General features: G+C 40.1%; 2 protein-coding genes across 2 annotated transcripts; one reads left to right on the forward strand and one right to left on the reverse strand.

Moving 5' to 3' along the window:
- The first annotated feature begins 2,805 nt into the window (after positions 1-2,805).
- LOC133027925 (potassium voltage-gated channel subfamily A member 7-like) lies at positions 2,806-6,295 on the forward strand. The gene is made up of 2 exons (XM_061095099.1): positions 2,806-3,492; positions 5,399-6,295. The coding sequence occupies exons 1-2, from the start codon at positions 2,806-2,808 to the stop codon at positions 6,293-6,295; spliced, it is 1,584 nt and encodes a 527-aa protein (XP_060951082.1).
- A 2,469-nt stretch (positions 6,296-8,764) lies between these two features.
- On the reverse strand, positions 8,765-9,877 carry fgf21 (fibroblast growth factor 21). The gene is made up of 4 exons (XM_061095439.1): positions 9,730-9,877; positions 9,384-9,461; positions 9,136-9,239; positions 8,765-9,055 (listed from the first exon to the last, which is right to left on the reverse strand). Exons 1-4 carry the CDS (start codon positions 9,875-9,877, stop codon positions 8,765-8,767), a joined length of 621 nt encoding a protein of 206 aa, XP_060951422.1.
- Between the last annotated feature and the right edge of the window lie 432 nt (positions 9,878-10,309).

Below are 10,309 nucleotides of genomic sequence, written 5' to 3' on the forward strand. Positions count from 1 at the left end.
TAAAAAATAATATGAATTACTTTCAAGGGTTTTGACATTAGGTTTAATTAGTATGTATCTTACAGACAAATCATCTTTTAAGTATTACATATAAAAAGGTGCTTTGAAAATCAGGACATTTTAAGTATAAACTACTTAATTTACTAAATATTCTCAGCATGGTTTCATGGAAAATGATTAAGCTCTTTATGAAGGCACTAAATCATATAGTGTAAGGACCACGTGGCAAGAAATAGTAATGTGGAGCCATCTATCTTCTACTTAGGGATATATACCCACTATGTGTTTCAAATGTTTCTGCCGTGATACAACGCTGCATGAAGGCGAAATTATTCAAAACCATTATATACAGGCAGAAGCACCTGCTTCTCTGTCACAGTTTTATCTGATCCACACCATTTATGGACAAAATCACACAAAATTGTAATCTCGTCTTTGGTTTCTACTTCCTTTGCACAAATACCAAGAGGAATTCCTGATTTCATATAGTTGTATTGTGTATGTATCATAGCACTCCAGCTGGCAGTGTTTTTCTGCTGTGGAAAATGTCGGCAAAGGCCTCTTTCAATGTTTTCTCCTCTGTGCCGATACATCACCTCCCTCTGGTGGTTATACACAGTAGCATCTGCTTCGGTAGATTCAGAAGAGCTATGACTCATAACAGTAAATCTCTTTTATTGGTTTATTTAGTATATATAATTAGTTTGTGCTTTGGTTTGTCATTTTTATTTATTATTTAATTATTTCTACCGACAAACTCAACCATTGAATTGAAAATTTTGAAGCACAAGCCTGCAGCGAAAAACACATTATATTAAACATAAATTATTATTAGCGTTAATTATTGTACTTTATATTATTAACATATACTTATTGTCCTTTATACTGCCAGTATACGTTTGGATACACACATCACAAAATAATGGCTAAAAGGTTAAAGAGCAGACGGCTGTATCATTAAATATATCAGCTTTAATTATTTAGTTTTACAGCAATAGAAAAGCATTTTTCTTAACAGATCTTTCAAGGATACTTTCAAACAACAAGGATCCAAAGAATTGTTTGGAATCAAAGCTTTATGAGATAAGATAAAACTTTATTGATCCCACAGCCAGGAAATTCCCTGCAGCCAAGTCAGAATAAAGTAGATAAGAGAATACAAATATAAAATAAGAAAATCAAAAGGAAAAATACTGAGTATGTACATAATATACACTTTTCACAACATAAAAATATTGTTTGTACATATAGACAAAAATGTGTTTGTGTAAAGTGCAACATTACAGGATGGACCGCAGAAGAATGTAAAAGCACAATGCGATACTGAGATAGGAGGAATAAAAACAATAAATAAATAAAATATAATAAAATATGACATGATATTCTACTCAGGTAATGTGCAGAGGATACTGATGTGCAAAAGAGAAATGAGAGGAAATAAGCTTAATAAAACCTGACTCATTTCATACTTTTACTATAATACCTCTGCAATTGTTTGACCATAATTCGTTTATTATTACATCTGGATTACTATAGCTATACCGATGCTAACATTATGCTAGGCTAAAGCCATTTAGCTATTACAAAAAAACAAATAAGAAGCTAAAAGGACTAGATAAAGAATAATTACATGACAAACCGGTGTCTATAAACTTAAGATTCCTTTAAATACAAATTGACAGACAATAAACAGGAAAATTTACATTTATTATTATATTATATTATGTTCGTTTGCGAAAAAGTATGACATGTTGTACTGTATATGGGGGAAAAAAAGAGCAAATGGGTAAACTAAACTGGCAGTAATAGAAATGTGTTTACTGAAAGCTCACAGTTAAAAATATACAGAGAATAACATTTCTTTACCAACTCAATTCAAACATACCAGAATAGCTCTCTCTAAACAGGAAATCTGTTGCAGTTGACCTATATTCTAAAACACTTAAGTTATACAATATTCAATGTTGGCTGTTTATTTTGGCAACAGCAGGCTCCCTGTTATGTTCAAATCAAATAATTTGGGGTTAATGAAGTACAGTGAGAGCTCTGTCCGTCAGAGTCCCATGCTTGTTAGAGACGGTCACACCGTGCAGTGCCAGGCAGAGGCGACATTTGATAGGGAGGTTGAAGGTTGTCTTGCCCCATAGCTTAACCGGAGGGAAAGGGAGGGGCTGGAGGGGTTCTAACCGAGATTGTATTTCAACAGGACAGCATTCCCAAAAAATTTCAAGACGGACATCGTGAGGCATGTTCACCCGAGCGAAAAACTGGAGGCACAGGTCGCCGTACAACCTGGTCAGAGAGTTTAGCAGCACCGGGAGTGGAGCTGTGTGAGTTCTAACTGGAGGTAGACAGCCAAACAAGGACTCTGTGTATATACCGGACGGACATGATGACAGAGAGGAAGACGGACAACCTGATGACCCACAGGAAACGAACATGTGATTTTTCATCTTTCCATTAGTGTTAGTCAGCAGCTGTTTTGCATTTAGTGAGTAAACACTTTTATCTCATTCACTGGCTACTAACATGGCTTGCTGTTCGTCCTTTTTATCAGCAGTTCACCTTTGAAATAGTTTTTCGCAAATTTTGAGTGATTAGAAGTTTAACTGTGATGAGATCGGTCACAAAAATTGTAAACAACGACACACTGCTGCAGTATCTTCCTAGTATTAGCTGAAAACTGAATTCCACTGATGGAACTATCACTCTGGTTTCAGACACGGTTTTCTTTTAAGTCCAGTTGTTCTCCAAATTGTCAGGAGAGTGGTTCGCCGCATTGCCTGGTGTGGAATACTCAAAGGGATGGACAGCAGCGACCCACAGGAAGACGAAAGAGGAAGCAGAAGGAATGGGAGCGATGGTGAGAAAGACAAACAGCTGAAGAACCAGCTCAACAATGAGGAAAAAGGGGAAAAGGAGATCCAAGGGAATGAGAAAGAGAAGAAGAAAGAGCGTCGGCGATCTGGGTCTCTATGGAGGAGTGGATGGGCGTTGAGTGAAAGACTTGCCATCAATGTGTCAGGGATGCGCTATGAAACTCAGCTTCGCACCTTAGCCCAGTTCCCTGACACCCTACTAGGTGACGCCAGGCGGAGAGCACGGTACTTTGACCCTCTCCGAAATGAGCTCTTCCTGGATCGCAATCGGGCCTGCTTTGATGCCATTCTGTATTTCTACCAGTCGGGCGGGAGGATTCGGAGGCCAGCCAACATACCACTGGACATCTTCATGGATGAGCTGATGTTCTACGAGCTAGGAGAGGACATCGTAAACCGTTTCAAGGAGGACGAAGGTTTTCCAAAAGAGGAGGAGAGGCTGCTGCCATCCAACGAAATTCAGAAACAACTGTGGATGCTGTTTGAGCACCCTGAGTCCTCATCGGGTGCACGTATCATAGCCATCATCAGCGTCATGGTCATTGTGGTGTCCATCATCATCTTCTGCCTGGAGACACTACCCGACTTCAGGCATGAGAAGGAGAGGCGAGAGGTAGGATATATGATTGAAATGTTGCTGTAGGTTTGGGAGGCAGAAAAATCGTTTTTTTTTTTTCAATTTCCGGAAAGTCAGGTGAATTGGCAGATATCTGTACTAGAGAGAAGACAGCCTCCTGTCTCTATCTAGGTTTCTTGCTCGAAATAATTACCCTATTACTCAATAATTGTCACATTATGCAATAGCTTCAATATCACAACAATCAATGGCACTTGCTAAAACAGAGACTGTAACCCTTTACTGGAAAAGATTCTAACAGCACAAATCAAACCACCAGGGTATCAGGTCTTGAATGAGATTTGTGACTGCCTGTGTCAAAAGGTAACACGACGACCCTGGAAGCAGGTGTTGAAAGTAAACACACACTTGATGACTACTACAGTTTATTATTGGGAAAAATACTGACCACTATTGGCCAATATGTCTGGAAGCAAACCAGAGACTGTCAGATAAGCTTATGCTGTGGTTATTTTAGACAGCAGTTAAATATGATACGCTAGGATTCAGGAAGTGGTGGAGGGTACAGAGAGTACCGGGTGCTGCCTGGAATACAACTAAGAGGAGAGAAAGGAAAGAGACAGTGAAGACACGGCTAGGTGTGTTAGCAGAAGGTCACACAAGTGACTGAACACATAGACAAGGGTGGGCCAAAGTCTTCGGGTGGCTTAGAACCGGAGACTCAAAGGTCTCACAGCATGAGTAGCATAAGTTGGGTCATGTTAACACATACCTCCAAGACTGCTGTGTTAGGCCAGGCTGCCTTTGCTCAAGCAAAGCTGCCAGGAAAGAACTGTAACTTACTCCCGCTCGGGTCAGCGGCAGACTCGCTGAACTGCTTTGGCTATGTCACAGGGCTGCAGTCGCGAGAGAGATGGGATAGCGACAAAGGTGCAGATGGATGAGGAATGGTGCAGCAAGACACTCTCATGTTTCCCTTTAGAGATCTCACAGGGTTATATTTAGTGTTAGGAGAGCCCTTGGAGCAGATCAACACATACGAATGTCCACCTTTAGAAATAAACACTGTCACTGACCCGCTACTGAAAGCCATAAGGAATACTTCTAGGTTTATTTAAACTGCCCAGAAATGTTATATATTGCACACAGCCCATTACAGCATGTTGAACTGATCCTCATATATCCATATCATCCGTTTTCATACTTCTTACTTGATGTTAAGTGTAAGATGTTTTAAATGGTCATCGCATAATGCTTAGCTGCAATGCTCACTGACACGGAAGATGAAATGACAGGTGGACTGAAAAAGAGATTCGTTGAGCTATGTGGAAATATAAAGCCGCAGATGTCATCTGCTTTTATGATGTTGCCAAAAGTGAGGACCAATGAGATGGTGGACATTATAGGCTCCTGAAAGTCAGGGTAGTTTATTAGGACACCACGAAAACAGTATCCGGTAGTTAACAACTTTACGTTCTTTCTTTCTTGCCAAGTCGATGCTGCTCGTCTTCACTGAAAATACCGTACACAGCTGCACCCACTCTGTGAACTTGCCAAGTTACTACGATAAATTGAGGTTAGCTTACTAAACTGCTAAGCTAATTACAAATAGGATTTAGCCACTAGCCTGTGAGCTAACCTGAAGAAAATGAGACAATTGCTCACTTTGGTTCTGTCCAAGCCGAATAAAATCGACATTTGTGCTAAACCACGCTAACAGGATGCCAGTAATAGCTCAGTTACTATAGTAGAAACTTGAAAGTGGTGCAGAATAAATTTTGGAATAAGCAAGTGAGCATATACATGTGGACCTATAGAGGGATGTTGTTCTGTGTAATTTAAAGAACAATTTGTATAGTTGAAGTTTTATAGTTGCATACTTTCATTCTTGTTTAGTGTTGCTGTATTTAACTTGTGTTTTTTCTTGTCTTCTCCTCTTCAGATATATTTTTACAAGTACCACTCCCTAGAAAAGAATGTATCCGAGAACATGCCTCTTCCGCAAAGTGTTTTTCACGACCCCTTCTTCTTGGTGGAGACAATGTGTATATGCTGGTTTTCATTTGAGCTCTTCATGCGCCTCACTTGCTGTCCCAGTAAGACGCTGTTCTTCAAGGATGTCATGAACATCATCGACTTCAGTGCCATCCTGCCATATTTTGTCACTCTGGGAACAGAGCTGGCCAAGGACAATGACGCCACTCCAGCAACATCTCTGGCCATCATCAGAGTCATCAGGTTAGTGAGAGTGTTCAGGATCTTCAAGTTGTCTCGTCACTCAAAGGGCCTCCAGATTCTCGGCCAGACACTGAAGGCCAGCATGCGAGAGCTGGGCCTTCTTATCTTCTTCCTCTTTATTGGCGTCATCCTTTTCTCCAGCGCCATCTACTTTGCTGAGGCTGATCACAATAACACGGCCTTTATCAGTATACCACACGCCTTTTGGTGGGCAGTCGTCACCATGACCACAGTGGGCTATGGTGACATGTACCCAGAAACAGTATGGGGTAAGCTTGTTGGCTCAATGTGCGCCATAGCTGGCGTGCTTACCATATCACTACCAGTGCCTGTCATAGTATCCAATTTTAGTTACTTCTACCATCGGGAGACTGAATGTGTGGATCAAACCGAGTTCGCCCATGTCCAGCCAATGGACGATGAGCCAGAAGGAGAGGAAATAGATGAAGGGGATAGGGATCCAGATGGAGAATATTATGCAATTGAAGGCAGCTGTAACCCCCTGAATGGTACTCTGCTGGGTGGACTGTGCACAGCGCAGAGCACGGAGTTCAGAGGGGGAAATACGTATCTGAGCGAATCATTGGTCACTCAGGTTTAAGAGCTGTACACTTGTCAAGACATAGTAAGAAGAGACTGAGAAGGAAATGCTGAATATAAAGGAGTTCAAGGATCAGAAGTGCCGGTCCAGGTGAGAGACACTTGCAAAAAGAAAATGACAAACCGAAACTGACAAGTTGTGTAAACAATAATTTCACCACTAATTTATCTGCAAATAAACTTTTATTACAATGTTGTGGTCATTTATATGTATTTATTGCAGCAGCAGCCCACAAAATGACGCTAAAAAACAGCTTTGGTATAATATACTTTGAAATGCAAATAAATGGCATTAAGTGAGTTTAACATTCTCAGGGTCATAATGCACAGTAAATGTAATATGAGCTGTTTTATTTATTAATGCTATCGGCTTGTGTTTGTGATGAAAATGAATTTCTGAATATCTCCGCCTTGAAACTATGATGTCTTAGTACTTTCACATTTTGTTGCCTTGTTGTTTGGAGCGTGAGCAGATCAATTATTGACAATGTAGACGTCACCTCTCATCAAGATTCAACCAAACACCAGAGGAGCTGTCACCGCAGACGCACTGAAATCTCCTGTACACCAAACTCTCACTCTCAACATTCTGCTGTAAGATATGTACAAAGTTCACACATGTGTAGTTTTGGCTTATGTGACCTGAAGCGACTCACATGACCTTTCTCCTGCTGTAATACGACACTGTAGCATTACTTAATGACACAGTGTTACCGTCTGTATTTGTGCCAAAGGGGAAAGGTTTGATTGCAATGGCAGAACCTCTCTATTTATTTGCTTAAGTATGCACTCATTGTTTTGAATAAAGATTATATTTTATTAATTTTCTTAAAAGCAGCTGTGTTATCTATGATTGCCTGTGGTAATTATTTAGAGAGACGAATTAAACCTTTAAAAACACATATTTGCCTTTTTGTTAAAGCTTTATTGTTTTCGGATATGAATTAAAACAAGCTTGAGTAAAACAATCATACAAAGCCTTCATTGTTTAGGTTACTGCATCTCTGAGAACAACACAAGGTTTGTGTTTCACTCCTGTACGGCAACGAGCAACCTTTAAACTAAGCTGCTGTAAGCTGTAGCATGCACTAACATTGCTCTCTCCGTTTCACTGGAACACGTAGGACTTTCCACAGCATCACAGGGACAAAGCTTGAGCGGTACGTGTCCTAAAGTAACATCCCCGGTGTTAACTGCTTCATTAATGTGTTTCAGCTGCCGTCACTGACGTCAGATTAACAGTGAGCGGAGGGAGGAGGAAGTGAAGGGAAATCTTTGGGGGATAAAAATGGGATCAGCGAGGCAAAACAAAAGGAGGTACTCTTAAAAAAGATGCAGATATTATTGTCAGAACTTTTATTTGTGAAAATGTATCCGTCCACACCAGGTGGAAACAAAACAACAATAAATCAACAGGCAACACAACAAATGTTAACTTACAGGAATGTGTGTACATGTACAAACCCTCCCTGTTCAGTGCTATGACAAATTTGTATTTTGAAGTCAGCTTTTTTATAAAAACATATATGCACATGACAGGTTGATGAGGGAAGGAAGTTCAAGTTTAAAGTCAACTGCAGTTCAAAGACCGAGGTGTCAGGTCAATTTGGTTTAATTTAATTTAATGCCGGAAATGACAAATCATGAATTGACCTGCTTACCTCAAGTGCTTTAAGACCTGATCAAACTGTAAACAAACCCTCTATTATAAACAATTTTATTTAGTAAAGAAGGTTAATATTTTTTGTAAAAGTGCATATCTGTTGATTGTCTGATGAAGACAATTGAATAAATTAAGGAACTTTATGGGAGCATCATACATGTAGGGAAATACATAAAAACTAAACTTTATTAATTTACATACACTCAATAAAAACTGAGAAAGAAGGATTGGACGTTTGATCAGCAAAAATACCTCAAATAGTAGACAAATAGTGACATCATTACTATTTGTCCACCAGAGAGCGCCCCTGCTCTCACAATAATTAGCCCATCTCCTTCCTCCACCATGAAAGCTGTCAACTTAGTTCCAAATGAGTTTTTTCTCATTCAGAATACAAATTAATCCTTCCTGGTTTGTTTACAGAGCTGCTGTGTCTTTGCTTGACAGGTGCAAACAGACAAAAGTTATATTAATATCATAATTATTTTCCATTCCAAACTTCTTTCCAGTCTGATAAACACACTTGAGTGTCCAACTCACAAAAATGAGGATTCTGGGAATTTCGAGATTTCCCTTTCAGAGAAATTATGAGAAACAGAAGCTTCATGTTGTTGTTGCTTCACGGAACATTTTTCCTCAGAACCCAAACGATTCCTCGATCTCAGAATCTGAAGCCAAACATCTGCACAATAAATAAATAACTTAATATAATATTGTAGAAATAGACAAATATTGCTCATTTTATATCAAAATCAAGTCTACAGGTTCAACCTGGTCAGGGGAATAGGCCCATGCAGGTGAATTCCTTTAATTGTCCACTGAGAACTGAGGACTGACCATAGAGTTTAGGCCCATTCCGAGAAGGTCATCTGCGTCCATGTTGAAACGACTCTGACTGTTTGGTGGTCGTTCAGACACGCGCTCTCTGGTCAGAGTGTTCGCAAGTGGTAGGAACCGGGTGAAGGGGACCGCGTGTCGATCTGGGGACCGATTCGATGCCAGAGACAAGGGAAATCCATGGTGCGAGGACAAGAAGCGGGTGTAGCCGTCTGCCAGCAGCAGCTCCTTGAAGGTGCAGTCAGCCTCTGTGTGGTGCATCTGAAAAGTGACAAAAGACGTCTGTCAGCAAATGGCTAGAATGACTTCAGGATGTCAAAGCTGTTCTTTACTGACTGTACCTGTCCCCTAAGGTGGCCGCCGCTGTCCACACAGAGGAAGAGGGATGATGACAGTCCCTTGATGACTACGTGGCCTGGTCTGATAGATTTCAGCTGCAGCACACCTGGAAACACAGAAACATGAATGGATGGGTCGTCTTAAGGAATCTCCTGCTGCTCTCAATTTTCTGGGCCTCAAAGGATCGGGTGAATTGCGTTTATGTATCCGAAAAATGGATCCTTTGCTGCCTGTTGCCTTTAATACTCACTGTAAAGTGTCTGGACTTCACTTCCTGACACCCTGCCGTCCTCGGTCATCTGCAGATACATGTCTTTCCTGTGGTTATCTGAGAGACGAAGAAAAAGTGGAGACAGAAATCAGCATGATGAGGAAGTTAAGGTGTTTCAGAGCAACATTGTAGCATCAATATCTCGTATTTGCATTAAATCTGGGACTAAATTTGTAATTGTTTATGTCAGGTTTATTTAAACAGCACATTAAACCTGGTTGAGCAAAGTTATTTACAAAGTAAAAAGGTAAAATGAGAATTCAGCAATATGCAATATATCATACTAGTAATGATAATAGAATACAATAAAAAGGTGTATAAATACCTGTGTAGAGATGCACTTCTCTCACTTGATTGTTAAAGGACAAAAGGGGGTTGGAGTCACGGAGATAAAACGCCCGAGAGGATGGAAGTAGAATGATAAAGAGGAAAGAGCACAGGTAAGAGAAAGGTGTTTGTGAAAAGGAAACCATTTGGAACTCTTGAAAGAAGATAAATAAGGAATAAATACAAAAAAATAACTTAAAAAAGGTTTGATAAAATATTAAATAATAGATATAAATAATAAATATTAAAAATACTCCGCAAACAACTTCTTTTCACTTCAACTCTGAACAAGTGCAAGTTTTGGGTCCTTTTTAAGGAGTTGGGAGAAGGAGGTCCCACTTCATGAGAGCAACATATGAGTCAGACATGATTGAATGGGATTTAGTGCTGAGAGGAAGACCTGTGCTTCCACTCTATATATGGGCTTCTTCCGTGTCACGTACAGTCACTGCTCATAATGTCGGGGTTTCTCGACACCCAAGGGTGCAGGTGGGTTCGAGATTCCTCTGAACCCGTGACTCCATAATTCACACTCTTTTGGCAGATTATTTTGACATTGAACTCTGAGTAACAGTATG

Source organism: Limanda limanda, chromosome 21 (assembly GCF_963576545.1).
Source record: "Limanda limanda chromosome 21, fLimLim1.1, whole genome shotgun sequence".
NCBI classification, from domain to species: Eukaryota; Metazoa; Chordata; class Actinopteri; order Pleuronectiformes; family Pleuronectidae; genus Limanda; species Limanda limanda.

Excerpts from the sequence above, each read along its gene's own strand:
- LOC133027925 (XM_061095099.1), top strand. The coding sequence starts at position 2,806 with ATGGACAGCAGCGACCCACAGGAAGACGAAAGAGGAAGCAGAAGGAAT. Across the intron at positions 3,493-5,398 it reads ATGAGAAGGAGAGGCGAGAG|ATATATTTTTACAAGTACCA; the intron begins GTAGGATATATG and ends TCTCCTCTTCAG.
- fgf21 (XM_061095439.1), bottom strand. The coding sequence starts at position 9,877 with ATGGTTTCCTTTTCACAAACACCTTTCTCTTACCTGTGCTCTTTCCTC. Across the intron at positions 9,462-9,729 it reads AGAAGTGCATCTCTACACAG|ATAACCACAGGAAAGACATG; the intron begins GTATTTATACAC and ends TTCGTCTCTCAG. Across the intron at positions 9,240-9,383 it reads TGAAGTCCAGACACTTTACA|GTGTGCTGCAGCTGAAATCT; the intron begins GTGAGTATTAAA and ends CTGTGTTTCCAG.